Source organism: Mercenaria mercenaria, chromosome 11, assembly GCF_021730395.1.
Source record: "Mercenaria mercenaria strain notata chromosome 11, MADL_Memer_1, whole genome shotgun sequence".
In the NCBI taxonomy this organism is placed as follows: Eukaryota; Metazoa; Mollusca; class Bivalvia; order Venerida; family Veneridae; genus Mercenaria; species Mercenaria mercenaria.
The window spans coordinates 35370025-35393220 of NC_069371.1; the positions used below are offsets into that span (position 1 = coordinate 35370025).

Sequence of the window (23196 nt, forward strand, 5' to 3'; positions counted from 1 at the left end):
CTAAAAGGCTAAATACCAGACCTAAAAGGCTAATTACCAGATGCACACTTTGTTTTCTTGTATTGTATTCTTGTTTTGTTAATTGATATTTTTTCTTAAATAAACAGTTTATAATTAGTATGAGTTTATATGATATCGGAATAGAAAAAATCATATTCAATAAAGATATCTCAGCTTGCTTCAAAATTGTAAAAAATCTCAGAATTTATTTCTCAGTGAGGACAGTCGGTGACAGGTAGCTCAGTTGGTTAGAGCACCCCAGACATAGAAGTACAATGTCATGGGGAGGTATCAGGTTCGAATCTTGACCTGGCACTTGTCCACCTTATTACCTCCAATTATGTCAAATTACACTTCCAAATTTTAACACATAAATCTTCAATTCTTCATGTATGTACATTTGATCTTATAATATTTTTCATAACACAGCACATTTAGAAAGTGTTTCAAGCATTTTACCATGGAAAACGTAAGAGATTGATGCTTTAATTTATTGTTATAAATTTTGTTGTTGAGCACAATATCCTATTAACTTTGATATAATGTTACAGTTTAGATACATGAAACGGTAGCCTTAGGTATATACTAATGTAACATTTAGATTTGTTCAACTGAGAAACAGGCATGTCCCATGTTTTATAACTGCAGGTCAATAGGTAATACAAACTAGGACATTTTTGTTTTATTTAGTAAAAGTTGACTTTAGATGAATACTGCAGACCAAGATACTAGTAACAGTATATTACATTACATATTTGTAAAGGTCACTATACATAATCCTTGTATATTTCTCTCAATCTGCTGCATGAGCTGTCAGGAAGTTGTAGAGATAGAAATAATGGAATCTTTTGAAACTAAGTCACATTGTTATTTTTGTATCAGAATGAATTATGAATAAAATCCATTTCAGAAGAAAGGGACTTGATTTAAACATATTGCTTTGTGTTTTAAATGGTATGGTTGACATGATATTTACTAAAAAATTTGGTTGGAACATGTAAAAGAGATGGAGAGAATTTTTGGTCAAATATTGGAAATTAAACCTACTTTCTGAGAGAAGAATGAACCAAATATTTTACAACTAGCCTGGGAAATAGAATTTTTGTGTGAAATACTATCAAATTAAAACATTGAACAGAATCTAGAAACATTTTAAACATCTTTTATTGACTGTATATATATATACACATTGTTAACATTCTAGTTATTATTTTCATTTAAGTTATGAGTGTATTATCCTTTTACCTTTTACTGATCTGATAAAATACTTTAATGTGTGTACCAGAAATAATATTATTAATCATAAGTAATATTGCATGACTTCTTACATAAATATCTGGTCCATAGTTTGTGTTTTATGACATGTCTAATATTTGAGAATAATAGTTAATATTAATGTCTAAAGTCATGTTATATACCACTTTTTGAATGGATTGCCAGTCAGTATTCATGACTTAGCCCTTTATTTACTATTGACCAACAAATACTTCCATTAATAATTATATTGTATTGAAGTTGTCTGTGAAACTGAATAAAACTGGAATTTACAAAGGTGGTTGTTTTTCACTCATGATAATGGTGTTGAAAACTGAAATCATGTCAGTATTACATTGTCCATGATTCATATACAAACAAGTACTTTTTTGCATTTCCAGTTAGTAATAGCAGAGAAATTATTCTCTCTTTGGTCTAACTGTCAGTGGTGCAACAAGGGAAGGACTAGACTATCAAAATTGCAATATGTACACTTAGAGTAAGTGTTTGGTTATTAACACTTTGAACAGAATATGATATACATGTACATGTACATTGACATGGGGTGCCAGCTGGTATATCAGGCCTTCTTGATGACATGACTTAAGCACTCTATTTGTGCATCATTTAGACGTTTAGGACATTGATCTTTTGATATCTAAGTCTCCTGATCCATATTTAATATACCATAATTGTGTTGCAATACTACAGTATAGGAAAGTGAAAGTAGATTTTCCTTTTTGTCAAAAAATAATTCTATGACACGAGTTAGAGAACGATAACGGTTTAAAAAGTTTAAGTAATCACAATTACGCACATTTCTTGTAATAACATGCAAAAAATAAGTAGATTCTGAAAATTTACCGTCCTCCGCAGGACTATGTTTTAGTGTATGTACAATTATCCAAAATCGGCTAGTTATCAGTTCCTAGTATAGAGGGGCTGTGACTAAATACAGAGTTGGTGCACCTGTGATATATTACAGACTCCGGTATATACCGGATTAACTAAATTTGAAAGAAAATATCTTAAATGTATATATTTTGTAACCATGGTGATACTAACCCTAACCTCTAGTCAGTATATTATGCATTTGATACTCTAAATGCGTGCGGACATGCAAAAAAATGAGTAATTTTGCCGTGCGCTCCAATGGATAATAATTCCGCGCAGGCGCAGAACGGTTGCACCAACTCTGCAATGAGAAACATTCGTATAGAGGTCAGACGGAACGTGTGACGTCACGCTCTATGTATAGAATGCAACAAAGTGCGAAGCACGGTCGACTGTAAGAATATACCAAGCAAATGCCATTTTTTTAACATTACTATTAGGGGCCTAATACCTTAATATTCCTAACAAAATCATGCTGCTCAAATTATTTCTATGAAATTCTCATTTCAGAAAGTAGGTGGAATTTAAAACAATATAGATCTATACCGAAATGAACATCTTTCTGTTTTGGTTAGATACAAATTTATATTTAAGCTGAAAGATCTGATAATTCAAACAAACGTTCTTCCAGTTCTGCTCCCTTGCAAATGGAGAAAGTCTGTGCAAGGGAAGTAACATTACTCTAACTGATATTTCTGGCCAACTAAAAAGCTACACGCACACACATGCACGCACACAGGCACATATTTGAGGAATTCTAAAATCACAAGCAGACCTATTTTTCTAGATACCTATCAACATCTACATCTACATCTACATCGGTACAACCAACAATCGATTTCCGATTATGACTGGTCGGCGCTGTCAGAGAAACAGTTGTTAAAGAAATTTAGTATATTACAGTATTAAAAGTAAAAGATAAAAGGGCAGTATGCTACAGTTAAAATAGGGCAGAATGGAAGAATTACATAGTGACTGCCGCCAGCCTCTCTGTAAAGATACTGAGGCTGGGGCTAGCTTTGACTGATGTGGGGAGGGAGTTCCAGAGACGGATGGTTCTAGGGAAATAAGAGTTAGCAAAGTAGTTAAGATTTCTAATGGGGGTCAAGTAACCTTGGTCAATAGCAACGGTCTGGGTCCTTACTTTGTAAAACAAAAGTAATGAACAGTTTAATCTACGGTACTGGAGAGTTTTCCATTCTAAGGATTTCAACATTTCAGTTACACTGCTTGTATAGTTGTAATCATTCATAACATACCTAGCTGCTGACCTTTGGACTCATTCAAGTTTATGGGTGAGGGTTTTCTGCCAGGGATGCCACACAGTTGAACAGTATTCTAGCTGTAGGCGGACATAGGTGGTGTATGCAGCTTCTTTGACCTTTATATTATCTGTCTTGACATTTCTCTGAATAAATCGAAGGGAAGAGGTTGCCTTAGAAGTTATGTTTTCTATGTGTTATGACCAGTTCAAATCATTGGAGATAGTTATTCCTAGGTATTTAGCTGATGAGGTGGACTTTAACTCTGTATTGTGTAACCTGTAGGGGTATATAAAGGGATTTCTCTTCCTACTTACTCTAAGGACTTCACATTTGTCGGGGTTAAATTCCATTTGCCAGACTCTTTCCCATGTTTCTAATTTATGGAGATCTTCTTGAAGGGCTATGTTATCATTATTTGATTTGACAGTGAGGTATACGATGGTGTCATCTGCAAACATACGGGTTTTACATTTGACTGAGTCAGGTAGGTCGTTAATGTATACAAGGAAAAGGCAAGGCCCAAGGACAGACCCCTGTGGAACTCCAGACAGGACCGGAAGTTCGCTGGACAGGTGACCTTCAACTGCGACCTTCTGAGTACGATTAGAGAGGAAGGATTTGACCCAGTTAGTTATTTGGGGACTAACACCTAGGGATTGTAACTTGTAAATTAGCCTCAAATGGTCGACTTTGTCAAATGCCTTAGAAAAATCCATTACGATGACGTCAGTTTGTTGGCCTTGTTCTAAATTACTATAAAGTTCCTGGGTGAAATTAATAAGCTGAGTTTCGCAACTATGACCCGACCTAAAACCATGCTGGAACTGGCTGATAATATTGTGTTTGTCAAAGAAGGACATAAGATTTGAAACCACGATGTGCTCAAGGAGTTTGGACGCAATACAGGTTAGAGAAATTGGTCGATAGTTGCTTGGTTTTGATTTGAGACCTTTTTTAAATTACCAATTACCTGCAACCAGTAAAATAAATACAACAATACTTTACAAAATGTTTGTTACTTTGTAAAGAAGTTATACCAGTTCTATAAGTTGGTACACGATATAGGCTGCTCCTCTGGCCACTGACAAACTCTGAAGCGGAGGTGCAGCATTTCCAAGGGAGAAGGCACCAATTAAAACAGCAAAGAATACCTGCAAATGTAAAATATCTAAGTGCATGTACATGTATGAATAAAACTGAAACAAACTGGAAAAGCTAAAAAATAATTATTTAGTTGAAACAGGAAGGTCTAATACGTATAGTCGTTCCAGGTTGAAAACACTGTACTACTTCCGCCAAGTCAGCGCTCCAACTCACGGTTATCAGGTGATGATTTCTTTTTGGAAAAATACTGATTTTCGTTCGACATTATGAACAGTAAAAACATGATGAATATATTTGCATCTAGTGTTTTCAATACGTTTACTTACGATGTAACATAACAACAACAACTACAACGATAACAACTCACTATCATGACATTTCCAATGGAGTAGTTTTCGGGTTCTTCCCTAGACAGTTTAGCTCCGTACCAGAACCCAAGAGCATAGGCGAGAAACATGATCATCCATACCATACCCAGCGTTATTCCATTCACCAGGCCTTTCTTTATACCTAGGTCTCGTGCTTCGATCAGATTAGCATTGTATCTAAAATGTATTCAGCCATTTTATTACATGATGCAAGAAAGAAATTTTCTCAGTTGAATTGAAGCTTGCCCAACTATAGTACAAACTAAGGAGTGGCAAATTGCATGCCTATAAGGAATCATGCATTAACTTTTCAGTCCGTCTAACTTTAATTCAAATATTACGATTTGTTTAAATCGAATGAAAACGTATGTACCGTAATGATCACTTATGTCTTTAGGCGTAATATGAATACCTGAATTCAGAACGGATATATAATTGTAATATAAAACATTGACCAGTATTACATCAGCATCTCTCAGCCTCCCGTTACCACACACACTAGCTAGATTTAATAACTAATAAAGTCACCTTTCACATTCTTTCTCTTCACCTCCAAATGCCACCACCGTGCGAATAGCACCCATAACCTCTTCAGCAATAGCGCCGGCTTTAGCGTACGCTTTAAGTTCTGCCCCCGACGCCATACCCACCAACTGTAATACAGAGTCAATTGATAGATTTGGCATTTTTTTCTGTTTGAATGCATGTATAACACTTACAAACTCAGAGCAAGTCATTCTGTAAATTGAAGATAGGTGTTCCTATAATTATAACTAAAAATTACTTTTTAAGTCTGATTTCATGCTTCCTCACAGTTTCTTGTCAAGCATACAAAATCATCTCATTTAAACAATAAAGGAACACATGAATATGTTTAGTCCAAAAAAAAAAAACAAACAAAAAACAAAAAAAAAAAGAAAAAAAACAATGAAGATATTGCCTTAAATTTTTGATTATGTCATTTATTTCTGTTTAATTATACAATTCACTTAAACGTTGACTCTAGGCCCAGATGTACATGAAATAGGCACAAGTGTTTACCTTTGACATGACAAAAGCGGCCCCAGCGAGGAGTGGGCTGATGGCAATAACTACCAGGGTTAGTTTCCAGCCATACACGAACCCGATCGTGAACCCCATCAGAAACGCTGTAAACCACTGCACAAACGTTCCGATCTTGTCACCAATGCCGTCGTGAATTTTTGAAATATCACTGTATCAGAGATTTAAACGAATTTAATTGATACTGTCGTGACTTTGGAAATGTCAATGTATCAAAGGAAAAAAGAATGCTGGTCTGAACTTTTGAAATGTCACTATATATTAAACGGACTAAGTCACAATTTATTAATACCAGCATGAATATTAAATTGTCACTATAGCATCGGATAAAATCAAATCGATAAATTAATGGTTTTTGTTATTTCATTTTATCACTTGACAAAAAGTAAATTGATTGAAACCACGATGTGCCATATTGACTAAAACCATACATACAGATTGCAACAATAAAATAATGAAATGAGCCGCGCCATGAGAAAACCAACATCCGCGCAGTCTGGTCAGGATCCATGCTGTTCGCTTTTAAAGTCTATTGAAATTGGAGAAACTGTTAGCGAACAGCATGGATCCTGATCAGACTGCTGGTCGCAAAGCCACTATGTTGGTTTTCTGATGGCACGGCTCAAATAATTTAATGAAATAAAGGCCCCAGTAACTTGGCAAATGAGTCGTGTCTATCTATGATCTATCCAATCTATAATTAGAAGAAATCCTTATGCAGGTACAATATACATAAAAGTTGAATTGTCAGTAAAAAAAAACAGCAGTCTACACTTTGAGCTTTTTAAAAATAATTTTGATTTTCAACTGTCATCACACTGCATGTTAAGGAATTGCTCCAAGCAGTTATGTGTCTCAGTGTCTTTTATACATATAGATATCTAAAAATACAATTTGCGACACACATATAATAGAGATACACAGATCTGTCAAATATACATAATGTGTTCTGATGTGTAACGTGTTTCTGTCTGGCTTTCATGTCTTTTTTTTTAAATGAGTAAACAATTCACCTTGTCAATCTAGAATTCATCTCCCCAGATTCATGCGTGTCAAACCAGCCAATATTTTGTCTCATAACGTTTCTATAGAAACTTTTACGTATTCTGTGCGTCTGTCTTTCTGAGGCTGTCATCCAAAACATGACCTGACCATAACCCAACACCATAACACCAAGACCGATTGCTGTAAAATATATTATATTTCCACTAAGAGCGGCAATTTCTCGAAATAAATAATTTTTTAGTAGAGATCTTTGAAGGCTTAGAAATATTAGGGATGATAAACCTGAAAAATCTGAAGCAATAAAACGTCAAAATCTGTTAGAAATGTTGCATGCAATACGAAACATGTAAATTTTACTCAATATGCATCTGTTAACCTTTGAGTTTTAAGTCTGACCTTGACCTTGGATCTAGGGGGTCTGGGTCTTGCGCATGACACATTGTCTCATTGTGGTAAACAATTTTGCCAAGTTATTTCAAAATCCCTTCATGGATGGCAGAGTTATGGACCGGACACGAAACAGACCCTGTTTTAACGTTTGACCTCCAAGTGTGACCTTGACCTTGGAGTTAGGGGTCTGAGTCTTGCGCATGACACGTCGCCTCATTATGGTGAACATTTATGCAAAGTTATTTCAAAATCCCTTTATGGGTGGCAGAGTTTCCGTACAAGAATTTACACGGACGGACGCACGGACAGACAGTGCGGCCTTCGGGGCATAAAAAGCTTGAAATAAATCAGGAATATGTAACACACAAGAAGAAAAAGTGCTTGAACACTATTACGACAAATGCAAGAAGTAAAAATACTTGATTATTTTTGGGTAAGATATAAATGAAATGAGTGTCTTACCTATGAAGTAGATGGCATATCTTTGCATCACTTCAAGAAGGTCGTTGTTAATGGCGTCTTGTATGACTGTTGTATCTACTGTGTTGTTCGTGTCTGTCCGTATGAACGATATGTGCGGTCTAGAAAGGACAGATACTAGCTATAAGTGGCTTGTGATGTTACTGAACTAAACATGTATACGTTTGACTAATTTATTAGAAAAAAAAAACAGTTGTTTAACTGATAAAAAGTTTTTATTAGTTCCCCTATTTTACACAAATAATACAAAACGCAGAGAAATATTACAGGACATAACCTTGCTTTGCTCTTATTATCGACAGACGATTCATTATAAAAACATTAAACATTCCATTAAAAGTATTCCATAAAAATTAAGCAGTATGGAAAAAGAAAACATTCTCATTTTCAAAAACCCAAGAGAACGGTAATAAATATGCTTTATCGCTTGATTGTCTTGCCGCCAGCTATGAAACTTTCCCACAAGAGCCTAGCATTTTCGTTGGGTAAAAGGTGGTTACATGGTGACCCCCTATATTTCTTTGAAGGCTTCAAATAAGTATAAGAGGTCAGTAAAAGAAATCAATTATAGATATGGGGAGTCGACTAACCGCCCCCTCCCCCCCCCCCCCCCCCCCCCCCCCCCACACACACATTCCCATTTATCATACTGGCCCGCAATTACTTCCTTGGAGGGTCACTAACAAACCCAGTAATTAATAATCTATTGGGCGATCAAAACCCAAAACTTAGACAGAAAAAAATATATTATGGATAAATGATTTGAATTTGTGGGTAACATTGTGGGAGTTTGTGCAGTTTATAGCCCGAACAGTTTAATTTACAATGGTCTATTGAACTATCTCAGTGGCCATAAATTCCTTGTTTACATATCCCATTTATGACCTCTGTTATACATATATCTGATGTAGAAGTGAACGACTTTTTGAAGAGTAATCCATAAAATAAACATGCACGACAAACTTTATATACAATGGTAAAATATTAGCAATAGTCAACCACCACAATCCTTGGATATGCCATTCTTTCGTCAACTATTCGATTAAACATGTAAAGACTAACACTGGGAAAAATAAGAAATCTTGAATGTTTTACAATTGAGCAGGGATAATCTAGATGACGTTATCTTATGATGAAATGATAGAGAAACCGACCGTTCATTCGCTATAACAGTGCAATAAAATGTTAAGTTGAAATTTCATAATCATTGTTATATATGACCCCATTTTATGATATTGAAGTACCCTAACCCCGTGCTTAATATGACCAAGTTAAAGCCACCTTTCATTTGTTTTAAAACATAACATTACTTTCAATTCATTCCATTTAAAAATACATGATCATCACCTAAGAATGTTATTTTCCCCTGATTTCTTTTGATGTTTCTAAATTAAAGTATTCAGGGGGAAGTTTTGCCACTTTAGTCCAGCTGAGCAGGTGGATTTCGTCCGTGGGGAATTTGCCCTACATCCTGTGATACGATACCAAATGTTTTTCTGTGTATATTTCCTACCGTGAATGCCGAACTGCGGACATTTTTGAACACCTCCAAATCGAGATGTTTCTCAGGGTCCTAAATTTCCCCCTTCATTAACTGGAACAACAACAATTACCTCCTCTCACCTAGTGGACAATATTGTCAAAGAGTGAGTAAAACGTGCAGACAGACCGGGACTTCAACACAGGACCACGGAATTCCGTTCCGATACTCTACCGTATAAGCTATTTTCTCCCAAAATTATGAAACAAGTCCGAAGTGTAAATAGAAAGAATATATTACTGTAGTAAATCCGGGTCCTCTATCACTTGGGCGGAAGTAAAGTTTAGCTTAGCCATTGTTCCAAGGTCGACGAGCTGGTTCACGACATACTCGAACTTGCCGGAAGTGACGAAAAGATCAATCATCTCACCAAAGACGATTATCATGAGAGGGAATGCTGACCCGTGACCCATTGCGCATATCGTCCCTAATATCATAAAAAGTTTGTCTCTTTTTGTAGAATACCGAAACTGAAATAAAATTTGAAACTCTGATCTTTTCGGAACAGTAACCGACGCAATAGTAAGTTGGATTAAATTAACCCTTATCCTGCTAAATTTTTATAATGAACTTGTCCATCATTCAATTTGGACAGTACTATTAACTGTTTGGCGTAAAAAAAATTTGTTTCCGGTATGCCGACCTACCCTAAATTTTTGGCCTGACCCTAATTTTTTTTATGGCCTAGGAGAATATTTTTTTTCAACTTTTTAATAAAAAGTTGCAAAACTGCACTTTTTATGCTTTAAACATGGTCAGTAATGTTAGAAATCAACTTAATGATGCCCTAAAGGCATAACCCCCTTTTTTGTATTCATTTTTTGACACAAAATTATTTCCCGAAAAGTCTCACTTAATAAAAAAAAATTCCGCCTACCTACCCTAACTTTTTTGAGCATGTTACCGGAAAACAAAGATTTTTTTTTTGGCCTTAAAATGGGTGCTTACCAAAAAAGATATTGACTGAATGGCGAACAGTGCAGATTATGATCAGACTGAACGGATGTGTAGGCTGATCATGATCTACACCGGTCGCAAAGGCAGAATCAATCGCGTCCAGCAGGTTAAAATCTGTAAACTTCAGCGTTTCAAAACGACAGCCGGCTAACTAAAACTGATTGCAAGCACCTCAGCAAAAGGATAATTGTAAGTTGGAAACAGAAAGTCGGAATAAAAAAAAAAGTGAACGTTACGACAGGATGTCCGTAACAGTACTGAAATAATAAAATGTATGTTTACATATAAAAAGGTATATTCAAAACGAAAAAAAGAAAAAAACATATCAAAAACATCACCCAGCTGGAGACGAAATAGTTCACATATTTGAAATATATAGAGGTTATATCCCTGCGATAGTCTGTGTCATGATACTAGGGCAACAATAAACCTTTAACGAATCAAAGCACTGAGAGTACTGATGGGGCGGTGCATTTCAGCTGTTTTTTGTAACATTCTTAGATGAAAGTCAAATATTGAGATAGGAACCTGTGGTTTGCGCAAGAGACTTCGTCTGACGGACGATGACACTCAAGCCAAATATAAGATAGATTGCATGATAAAATGTGAAACACCACATTTTATCAATTATATTCAAAGAGTTTAATAAATTCAACGTGGATAGTCACAAATGAAATGTAAGATGAATTCTTTTTATCACACGTTAGCCTTTCTTGTCGAAACACCAAATGTTCGACTTTCTTCTGCTATATACACAAGTCAATCTGACCGACGTCGCCTATACTATAAATGACGTCAATGTCAAAGCTTTATTACAATAGTGTAGTATCGTTTTTATTTAATGGCTGTATTACACTCCTGCAACGTCAAATATGTAATAAATAGAGAATATGAGTTACTGTCATATAAATTTAAATTTATTAAGCGAGTCAGAGAAAATATAAACAAAAGGGCCATGAAGGCCCTGTATCGCTCACCTGAGCTATTGACCTAAAGATTATCAAAATTAACATTCTGACCAAGTTTCCTTAAGATATGGTCATAAATGTGGTCTCGAAAGTGTAAACTAGCTTTTCCTTTGATTTGACCCGGTGACCCAGTTTTTGACCCAACATGACCCAAGTTCGAGCTTGACCTAAAGATCACCAAGATTAACATTGCGACCAAGTTTCATGAAGATACAGTCATAAATGTGGCCTCAACAAGCTCCTCCTTTGATTTGACCTATTGACCGAGTTTTTTACCCCACCTGACCCAAATCTGCACTTGACATAAAGATCATCAAAATTAATATTCTGACCAAGTTTCATTAAGATATCTTCATAAATGTGGCCTCTTTAGTGTAAATTAGCTTTTCCTGTGATTTGACCTGGTTATCTAGTTTTTTTTTATTCCAGATGACATAGATACAAATTGGACCTTACGATCTTTAAGATCAACATTCTGACCAAGTTTCATGAAGATATAGTCATAGATGTGGCCTCTACAGTGTTAACAAGCTTTTCCTTTAATTTGAACTGGTGACCTAGTTTTGACCCAAGATAACCTGATATCAAACTCGTCAAAGACTTTATTGAGGGTAACATACTGGCCAAGTTTCATTAAGATTGGGCCCAAATTGTGACCTCTGGAGTGTAAACAAGCTTTTCCTTTAATTTGAACTGGTGACCTAGATTTTGACCCCAGATGACCCAATGTCAACCTCTTCCAAGATTTTATTGAGGGTTCCATTCTGACCAAGTTTCATTAAGATTGGGCCAAACATTTGACCTCTAGAGTGTTTACAAGCTTTCCCTTTGATTTGACCTGGTGACCTAGTTTTAGAGCTAAGATGACCCAATCAAGAACTCATCAAAAGTTTTATTAAGGGTAACATTCTGAGTAAGTTTCATTGAGACTTGCTCAAAAGTGTGAAAATTTCTGCGTGACAACTGTTCAGATTGGGAAAAAATGCCATTTATGGAAAGATGTTGTTAGTGTAAAATAACATGGTGTTTTCCTAAAAGTTGAGGGCATCTATGGCGCTATTTAAATCATATGACATTTAAAACGGTTATTCATTTTCAAAAGATATTTGAATAACGAAACATGAATATCGTTTTCTTGATTTTTTAATATCTAAAAATGAACGAAATTATTCAGAAATAAAAAATCTAAAATCCCATACACCAACAATGTAAAATTATTTTTTTTGTCCACCACCAGATAAACAGGTGTTGATGCGTGACGTCAGGGTGATCTATCCTATTTGATAAGGAAAAACTGTGGCTACAAACAACAGTTGATTTCTTTCTTAATTAAGATTTAATTCGACATGGAAAAGGTTGTGAAACCAAAAATCGGTCATGTGGTTTACGGAATACATAAGTTATTATCGATTCCCAAAATGGCAAATCGACAGGATACAGTTAATTGGAGTGGTATTTGTTGCACAAACAATTTGTTTTTCAGGGTACACTAATAGAATGAGGTCCAATTGATTGGATACCAATTTGTAAAAATGTGCGTTTTGTAATATTATTAAACCGAATGCGACTGGAGCCGTACACCTGTTGACTTTCAAAGAACAACTACCTTTGACGATGTAATTTAATGCTCGCTCATGATCATCATCAAATACATTCGACTACCCAGGGGTGGCAAATTCAATTGTCCGTATTGCCCAGGTTATCCCAAAGCTTGTACGGACCAGTCTAATTTGACTAGAATTTACTATATAATTACTATACGGACAAGTACAAAATAGCAACTGACAAAAAGGACAAAGAAGACAAAATCAGATTTTGCCACCCCTGCTACCTTGCATAGAATCTGAAGATTAATACGTCAAACCGGCATTACCTATCTATTTATACTGCATTACCCCTCTTTACGAGTATTATGTGCAGCTGCGCGCCTGTACAAGAAATTTAAAAGTAGAATTGACAGTAGAATACTAGAATACACAAACAGCTAAATTATTGAATAGAGCCTTTGAAAAAAATCAAAAATATTATAAAATAAGAGTAGTCCAAAATATTAGATGTGTACATGCTCATTTTACCTTCAACATTCATTATTTTATATTTCATTTTTAATCTGCATTGTAACGTCTAAAAGGGCCCTAATATGTAGAATGTAGCATTTTTTCAAACGTAAAATATACGATGTACGCAGATTTAAACAGTTTAGCCTACCGTTATTTATCATACTCTACTCCGGTTCTAGGATTACGGAAGTTCCGTATTCCTAGACAACCCTATGAGGATAGGCTAGGATTATGGAAATATTTTAAGAGGCATAGAGTCTTATGCCTGCCTTATTATTTCCTGTTTTCTATCCGCCGTTTTGGGTTAGTATAATCTTAATGGCTGCGTGCGGAAATATATTAGAAATATAAGTTTCAAAGTTAGATTTAAAAAAGAATTCTTCACTTTGAATTTTATGATTTATAACCATATCGTGTGTTATTAAAGACCATTTGTGTTGACCTGGTGAAAAAAAAAAATGCAGTTATATACGAAACATAGATAATTTTATAATATTTCCCCGCACCGCCTTTAAGATCATACTAACCCAAAACGGCCGATCGATAGCACAAAATATAAGTGAAATTAAGTGAAATGTGTAAGTTTACAATGTCATTTATGCGTGTCTTAACATAAATTTGATGCCTCTTAAATACTTCCGTAATCCTAGCCTATTCTCATAGGGTGGTCTAGGAATACGGAACTTTTGTAATCCTAGAACGGGAGGCTAGGATTACGGTACCGTAATCGTAGCCACTGCCTTTGTAATTATTCACATATGCAGTTGAAAAAAGGATTGTTTTCGGAGTAAGTAGTGTTCTTTCACTTCGGATTGGGTTATGTTGTTCGTAATTTGAAGAATAAAGGCGACATGATGTGTGTTCACTTCTGACTACATGTTATAAATCATGAAATGGCGATCCGATAAGACCTGACATAACCGATAGACCTCAAAATGTTAAAATATGTTATGTCCACAGGCTCCAGTATCGGATCTGGGACAAAGAATATGGCACTGTTTTTCATCCTAAATGAATTCAAAATGAAAAATATGTAATGAAATATGACCCCCTACAAATTATACATATGTCTACTGAAGGCCAGAATCTCGAGAATCGAGCATGCGAGCAATGGGTTCACTTCCCGGGCCGTTGTGAAAATAATTCTTTAGACAATTAAAAAAAAACTACCTATCACTTCTTCCTGTAAACATTTAGCTACAAAATGAAACCGATCCCAAGTCTCTAGCCCTTCCCGTTCATGAGATATCTATCAGGAAACGAGTGATTTCCTGCTGAACGTCCCTGGTAGATAAAAATGCGGCACAAAGAATCAAATACATAGTACGACGGGAACCAGACAAGTCTAAAATAGCCGCAATATAGGTCATATTCATCCGCTTTGTTTTAGGTGCTCTTCTTTATGAGAGGATGTAGAAAGTGGATGCGCTTTGCCGTTTTGCACTAAGAAGTGACGGGCTTTCATTTTCCCGTCTTAATTCCATTGGAGGCGGAGCTTACGCACCGCCCCAAAAACGAATAAATCTAGAGTTGTCATGGAAACTGCTGTATCACTTTTGATCAAACTGGGATAAATTGAAATTACAATATTAAAGGGGCTATATTAGGATACTACAGTATAAAGATATGTCTCACATCGCAATAAAATATGCGTTTCTGTATTAAATATACACAATTTATACAAATATTTTAAGTATATAATAACACAAACACCAGAAAAAGAAGCGTCTATTTGTACGCAGTGTATGCATTATGGAGACACAAAATGACAATGTGTTTAAACCTTTGTACAGTCAAACTTGTATTATAGTAGTAAGCTGCCAGCCAAGCCGTGACACAATCTGGCTGCTTAAAACAAGCTGAAATAAGAACAAAAAGTCAATTTTGGAAAGTTAGCTGACTGTTCGCTTAAGGCAAGTGACTGCTTTTAAATACAAGCTTAAATAAGAACAAAAAGTTAATTTTGGAAAGTTAGCTGACTGGTCGCTTAAGACAGGTGACTGCTTAAGACAAGCTGAAATAAGAACAAAAAGTCAGTTTTGGAAAGTTAGCTGACTGGCCGCTTCAGGCAAGTGACTGCTTTTAAAAGACAAGCTTAAATAAGAACAAAAAGTCAATTTTGGAAAGTTAGCTGACTGGTCGCTTAAGACAGGTGACTGCTTAAGACAAGCTGAAATAAGAACAAAAAGTCAATTTTGGAAAGTTAGCTGACTGGTCGCTTCAGGCAAGTGACTGCTTTTAAAAGACAAGCTTAAATAAGAACAAAAAGTCAATTTTGGAAAGTTAGCTGACTGGTCGCTTAAGACAGGTGACTGCTTTAGACAAGCTGAAATAAGAACAAAAAGTCAATTTTGGAAAGCTAGCCGACTGGTTGCTTCAGGCAAGTGGCTGCTTGATACAGCTGACGGCCATGGCAAGTTCAGCTGTATTGCAAAGTTCCTTATCTTAAATCCTACAAAGCAATTTTAGCTAACAGTAAACAATAGCTCACATCTCTACTGACGACTATTTACCACAACAATATGTGACATACCGTATAACGGGTTATTTTTACTGCTGTAAAAATTTACGGATTTGGGGTAAAAACACATGATTTGATTTTATACGATTTTAGAATTTACGAAATCACATGATCTACCAGTCTATTTGACTTTATGTGGCGAATTTACACGAGGCCAATATTTACAAATCTGATTTGGTCATAAAAAATAGTAAAAATTAGCAGCAGGTAAAAGATACCCGTTATACGGTAACAACCTTTGTCATAGTAACAGCAGCATTCACCATAACAACCATGCCATACAAAACCAGGTGTAGACTTACAAAGTCTGTTGAGATCAAGTAATCTGTAATAAAGTTTATTTCTTTCTTCATAATGACTCTGATAATTTCTGCTCTGTTGGCGCATCTCAATAGTTAGAGTCAGAGAAAGAGATACTGTCATTTTCTCTCAAAAAGTGATTTGAGAGGATTTAATGGCAGATATATTTATGTTAAAGATGCCAGTCTAAACCAGGTGCACACTCGCTTATAAAACGTCGCCTGCATTACCACTGTATTTTCTATACCTATAATTAAACAGAAAGTGATAAAATGTCCGCAGTAATTTCTTACCACTTCGAAAATTCCCACCATTGGCCCCACTTCGTCTTTCTTCTCATCAGTTTTACTGTCCGTGTCTCCATCTTTTTGGCTCCCTTCTGCTCCCTTTGAAGATTTCGTTGGAAGTTCATCCACACTTTTATCGAAATTCGTCGCGTGAAAGCCGTTCACTGCAACGCTGCTGTTCGGTTTTTCTGACTTTCCGTTCATATCGTAGACTTCTTGATATTTTGGAGGAGATGTTACATGTTTTGGACTGTCTTCAATGACTGGTTGTTTCGTTACTTTTTCCGGGGAATTCTGGGTAGAATCGGGTACACCATTTGGATCGCCATTTATCGAATTTTCGTCGGATTGTTCAGCAGGTGTAACTCGTCCTGTTTTGGAAAAAATATAAGTCTCAGCTTGATTTTACCTCAATTTCAGGAGTGCCATTTATTAAAAAAATACGTGCGACTATACACATTTTTTCAGTCTTACCAATTTCATCTCTCCTTGTGTATACAACTTAATGTTACATTAGGCTTTTAATTTTATCTTGAACATGATATATAAAGATCCACAAAGGGAGGTAATCAAAAACAGTAAATTCAATACTGTAACTAGAGATGCTTTTGAGAAAAGCGCATGTCTCCCAAAACTGCTTTGTTTGTCTGAATTGTTCAGACGAATGGTTCCTATCAAAAATGTCTAGTTTGTCAAAAATGTCTAGTTTGTCTGGATGGTCTGGACGAGTTAATCCAATCAGTAATTCAAGGGCCATAATTCAAAAATGCCTGGGCAGATTTGGCTAGTTATCGAACTTGGCCGAGGTCTTATGGTCAAACACATTTTGTTCAAGTTTGGTGGAGATCGGATGAGAAATGTTTGACTTAGAGTGCGGACAAGCTTTGTGACACACACACACACACACACACACACACACACACACACACACACACAAACTGGAGTAAATCAATATGTCTCCCACACCACTGTGTGGTGGGAGACATAATAATAATTTCCAGTATGTTAATTAATATTCATACCTTAGACAAATATATAAGAAAATTATTATTGAAAATATGATTTAACAAGCTTTTGTTATATTTGAACTGGCATATCATAGTAGGTTGTAACCCGAAAACTTTGAGCAATAGATTACATAGGGAAACTCTTTAAATTTGTGAATGTTTTAGCAGACATGACATTATACATCAGTTTCTCCGCTTCAATTTGTTGTAGAAATATTTATTCTTACTGAATGTCTTCTTGCTTCCAATTTTGTTTTAAAAGTATCACAATCACTTACATTGAGCATATACATGTAGTGAAAAGCACAAAAAGTTACAATTTCTTTCATTTTACAGGCAAATAAATCATGTTTTCCCAATAGCACATATGTAGGTGTTCTTAGCTTTATGAACATTATGACTTTAAATTGGTAAAAGCTACTTGCTTTCATTTAACGTCAAAGTTGATCAAGAAACTCTGTTGTAACTTACGCGGTGTTAATTTACAATTACATACACAAACAAAACAGGAATATGAAATGATAACGTTCATAATAATAAGAAAAAGGGAACATAATGTAACAGAACAGAACGGAACAGAACAAAGCTTTTATTTCACCCAGCTGTTTAAAGAAAATACAACCATTGGTTTGAGAATAATTCGAACGAACACGAATTAGTTCCGACAAAATGTTAAATATTTTTTGAGCATTCAAAACTATTGACGGTAGGGGGAAAAGTCAGTAAGAGTCGAACATGGAAAGTTGTGAGTGGGGAAGGAAATGGGTAAATTTATATACGATAAACCACGAATTCCACGGAAGTACAAATGAGGGAAAAATAATAGACAAGTAATAACATGCCTTAGCACAAAGGTCAAGCTTGAACCAGGCTTGAAAACAAAACAAAAAGTTTGAAATAGCATGCTTTCCATAAGTGTGTACAATAGGATTATCTAGACCTTAGTGCGACCTTCATTTTTCTAACAGGTTTTGTTCGTGAAAATCGTGCAAAATACTCACCGTTATAGCTCAGGTAAATTTTAGTTCATGGTTGAACTGTAAAATCAATGCAAACAGATATATAAATCTTTCACACTATACAATAAGTATTGTACTATTTATTTGAACTGTCAAAACATGTTTCTGGCTTTCATTATACTCTGTCCACACCTGTATGAAATTAACATGAACGCCAGAAACATGTTTTGACAGTTCAAGTAAATAGTACAATATATAGACAGAATGAATAAGAACCAGTCTGACTAAAATCATCTCCACTGGATCTGACGACGAGCTATTGAGACACACCTACACCAGTTCAATATTTTTAAAGTGAAAGTAGAAGTTTAAAAAAGAAATATTTTCATAATTCAATGACATTTCTCTGGAAGTAATTGTATTGCTTAGTTTATTACTTTTTATCATGTCTTTTAAAGAGAAAACCTCTAGGCATGTGTGCGAGGAAGCTGCTAGTACCATTTTTTACATCTTTGGAATGACACGGCCAGGGATCGAGCCCACGACCTCCCGCACTCGAAGTGGACGCTCTACCACTAGGCTACTGAGGCGGTGGGGAGAGGGGGTGGGGGAGCATGGGCCCCCTCGGTCCGGCCCTGGATCCGGGCCCGGCACAAAGCAATACCATGATCAATGCAAAATATAGTGAATTATTGATATACGGCTTTAGCTTATGTAAGGGAGAAAATCCAATCAAAGGGAACTGGTTTAGCACAATCGATAATCAAGGGAGAGAAAACTCGATATTTCTAGTTATAAGCTGGCCAAGCACGTTATTAACAATGGCATTATGAGCCTTCAAGGTTAGGTATACATGTTTAAACAAACTGTCAAGCAAGTCATGTTAAAGGCTACTCAAACATTTGACATATTTTCGTGTTTAGTCTTTGTCTGTAATCTATAACTGGATTGTTTAATGGAAACTTTAAACTTTACCAACAGCCATGAGTACAATATTACAAAATTGATTTCAAAGACCTGTCTTAAAACTCTACTATCTGACTGGGTGATTCTGGGATCAGTTACAAAAAGAGCTGTCCGAGGACAGCAAAGCTCGACTATTCAACCACCTTGTCATCAAAGAAAGTTAATTGAGTGAATACAAAAGCGGAAAAGGGGACACGATTTTGTTAAAATGCAAAACAGAGTTATGGAACCTGTGCACTGCATGTTAGATCATCAAAGTGTGTGAAGTTTCAATCCGTTCCCGTTAATAGATATTATGATACCAGCCGAAAAATGCTTAGTCCCAAAAGGGGCATAATTTTGTAAAATCCGAAGTAAAGTTAAGTAACCTGTGCACTGCATATTAGATTACCACAAGGAACAAGTGTGTGAAGTTTCAATCCATTCCCATTACTGGATACTAAGATACCAGCTTACATACCAAAACTTAACCCAAAACTGTCGAAAAAGTAAAACTGAGTTATGGAACCTGTGTACTGCAAGTCAATGTAATCAAACTGAATGTGTGAATTTTTAATCCATTCCCGTACGTGGCTGTTGAGATACCATCTTACTTACAAAAACTTAACAAAATTGGGACGCCGACGAATGGGCGGGTGCAGTATCTCTATCTATTCTTCGAATATTCGAGCTAAAATGCCGAATTCGGAGACTGGCTCCAAAACTCAAGCTTTGTAAGATGAGAGTAAGAAAAATGATGGTTATAAATGTACCATGCAATCGAGAGCATAAATTATGTAAGATTTCTCGCTTCGAGTCATTTGTTCCTCACCTCTATGAGCTCAAACTCACGAAAAGATCGATTTCATACATCTTTTGAAGCTGCCCATTTGGCTTGCGAAAATCCAAGCAAAGCACGTCTAAGTCCAAGTCTTAGAAAACGCCTGAAGAGACACAGAGGTTTTCAACCACCATGACTTCAAAATCAAAATTATGCCACAGAATTTGTATATTAAGCTAAAGGAAAACAGTAAAGATCCCTTGGGAATGACATGCGTGGGAAATGTCGTCTGCTGTGACTTCCGGCACAAAGTCGGATGGCAATTTCTGTCGCACTTCAACTCAGGTTTCGAATCGACTGCCGACATAGGTAAAGACAAAAACAAATATCAAGTAGAAATAGTAAAAAGCGCAGCCCCAGTCTCTTTCCCCCCACCCCTCCCCAAAAAAGACATATAGGGAACACATGCAGTAAGTCATCGCCTTCGAACGGTCAACTGTGGGTATATCCCGTTAATTGTATGTAAACCCTCGCTCTCAATCCCAATTCTGTTCAAAGATTACAGAACAATGTAAATAAATGGCAACAAAATGCGATATATTGATTGACTACTGTACATATATACCTGACATATAAAATAACTACACAACTGGACACAGTGCCTTTGCAGCAGACAGAGCAACTAAGGGCCCGACGGAACAGGCTTGACGACAAAAAGCAAAACAGCACTATTATTGAGTCGTCCACTTGTTCCGCAAGCGACTGTAAAAAGGCTGAATGTGTAGAAACAATAGCGGGGTCACGACCATTCAATAAAGAAATCTTTTAATAATTGTATTGAATACAACTGGAAAATAACCTTGGTGGTCCAGAAATATCCCTATAAATAAAGTAGAATTGTTCGCAGGATATGATTATGTAAGCTCTACTTAAGGAAACCTATATGTGTCCAATATGAATACATAATAAGTTTTAATATGCACGTAGTCCAAAAAAAAAAATTAAAAAAAATACTTACCGCTATGCATTATTTCTTTGATCTTACAAATCCATACATACACCTAAAACAACAAAATATTCGCCCTGTTTTCTTAAGGCTCGAACATACAGTCTTTTATTGTCTTAGTGTCAAAGCTGTCCTGACTACAAAACTCGGATTAAATAAAATGAACTTTGAATTTTAAAGAATTGTAAATGTCTATTGACGCCTGTAGGTCAATCCGATATATTCCCTCTGTTGAACTGTTAATACCAAACCAGTCAATATTAATCTAACAACATGTGTTATATCACCCTTTATATAGCTTGCTGTTTGCCTATAACTATATTGTTTGTTAAACTGTTACAAATGTACCCGTTCAGCATATTTTAAGCTATTTCCTCTCTGTATTACAACTATGAAGATTATAGTATCGTTGGCAGCTATCCGTGAAGCTTGCCTGTGTGCCGTTTTATGAACTTAATCGATCGATCGATTACGATTTATAGCGTGTGCCATATCTTGAACCGGGGGGGATTTTTCTGTATTAAACATGTGTGCTATTAAATGAACTTATGTCTGAATGACACGCTATTATATGCTATATCAGTGTTTGCTATCAAATAAGCAAAATAAAATACCTAAGGTGAGTAATAAAATATACCTGGGACTGTCCCCGCAGAGCAACAATACCAAGGTAGGACACAAATGTCTTATAACTTATCATAATTAAAAATAGAATAGACAAGGGTAGCTTTTAGTGCAGTTTAGCTTATCATTTGCCGTTTCCAAATAAGGGCATATTTTCAGAAGACAGCTAATGAAAAGTAAATTGTGGTGCGGGATCCAAAATAAAAAAAATCAAAGTACTCAAAGCACTGGTGATGGCTGCTTTTGCGCAAATCAACTCGTAAAATACTGGAAATAACGTGACATATTAGGAATTCTTAGCATAAAACAGAATAACAAATACTTTTTTTCGCAAAAAAATCAGCTTCTGAAATTTGGACAGACTTACTGACAAACTTTTGTCCGAAAAATAGAAAAATGGGTAAATGACGAAAAACGTAACCATTCTGATGTTGATACAGATTGTTTTCTAAAAACTGTCTTGTCTTGTATTTCTTTGTTTATTGCTCTTTCTCTTGTCTTGTATCGTATCTAACTATTAATTTGCCTTTTCATTTCTTGTCTTGTGTCCTTCCTTGTCTTGTGACTTGTGACTTGTTCTTTGGTCTTGTTTCTGTTTTCCCTTATATTGATTTTTGTATTGTTTGGTCGTTTCTTTTCGCCTTGTCTCCTTGTCTTGTGTGTTTTTTTTCTACGAATGTGAAACAGAAACTATGGGATCATCAGTGACGGAGGAAGGTGTCGGTCTCTCTAACTTCCGCAGTTCTTATCCAGTGTTCACATCCAGTGTTCACAATTTTTATGTCCATAACATCTCGGTCATGTTCGATACTCATACGGATTGTTTTAGCTACTCGAGTTACGGGCATTGGGTTACTAAATTGCGAAAATTGATGTGTCCATTTAATACCTTAAGTTTTTCTTATCCAGATGTTAATATGGGCATATCATCTTGGCTATGTTCGATAACCAGTAACTGTATTGCTTTGTGCATGGTCTAACACTAACAACGTACAAATACTTATCTAGTCAGCTTTGAACTTTGTTCTTAAATGAGGCAATTTAAAGATGTTACTACCTTTCATTTTTTTATTTCAGTTTTAAGATGTCCTTTGTTGTAAACATACTGGCATATGGATGTTTTCGAATTATTCATATGTAGCGCAAATCCAGGTCAAGCGTCAAAAACTTTGTAAAATTTTCTTTTTTGTACATCTATTTACATCGTATTTAACACCGACTTTCATGTATTTCAAATTTGTTCATGTATAGCCTGTGTATGCAATAAGTATCGATAGAGCATTGTGTGAATATCATATTAAATGAACTTCAAACAATGACAGCACATTTAAAATATTACTTTTAAAGTATTTACACACATCTTGAGTAATCTATTAATGATAAACTCCTATTTCACGCCATGTACCCGGATAATCTTAA

General features: G+C 35.7%; 1 protein-coding gene across 3 annotated transcripts in view; it reads right to left on the minus strand.

The window, feature by feature from the left end:
* Positions 1 to 21606, minus strand: part of LOC123530883 (ATP-dependent translocase ABCB1-like) — a 69893-nt gene extending 48287 nt beyond the window's left edge. For 2 of the 3 annotated variants that reach the window (XM_053517126.1, XM_053517125.1), the window contains exons 1-9: positions 21166 to 21606; positions 16462 to 16826; positions 9603 to 9832; positions 7805 to 7923; positions 6961 to 7132; positions 5927 to 6098; positions 5414 to 5538; positions 4885 to 5062; positions 4451 to 4564 (exon numbers count right to left, since the gene is read on the minus strand). In XM_053517126.1, the coding sequence (XP_053373101.1) occupies positions 4451 to 4564; positions 4885 to 5062; positions 5414 to 5538; positions 5927 to 6098; positions 6961 to 7132; positions 7805 to 7923; positions 9603 to 9832; positions 16462 to 16826; positions 21166 to 21175 (1485 nt within the window). In that variant the 5' untranslated portion in view covers positions 21176 to 21606. Of the gene's footprint in view, positions 1 to 4450; positions 4565 to 4884; positions 5063 to 5413; positions 5539 to 5926; positions 6099 to 6960; positions 7133 to 7804; positions 7924 to 9602; positions 9833 to 16461; positions 16827 to 18463; positions 18500 to 21165 lie in introns of all 3 variants that reach the window. The other variant, XM_053517127.1, reaches the window with a different exon arrangement.
* Positions 21607 to 23196: the final 1590 nt, after the last annotated feature.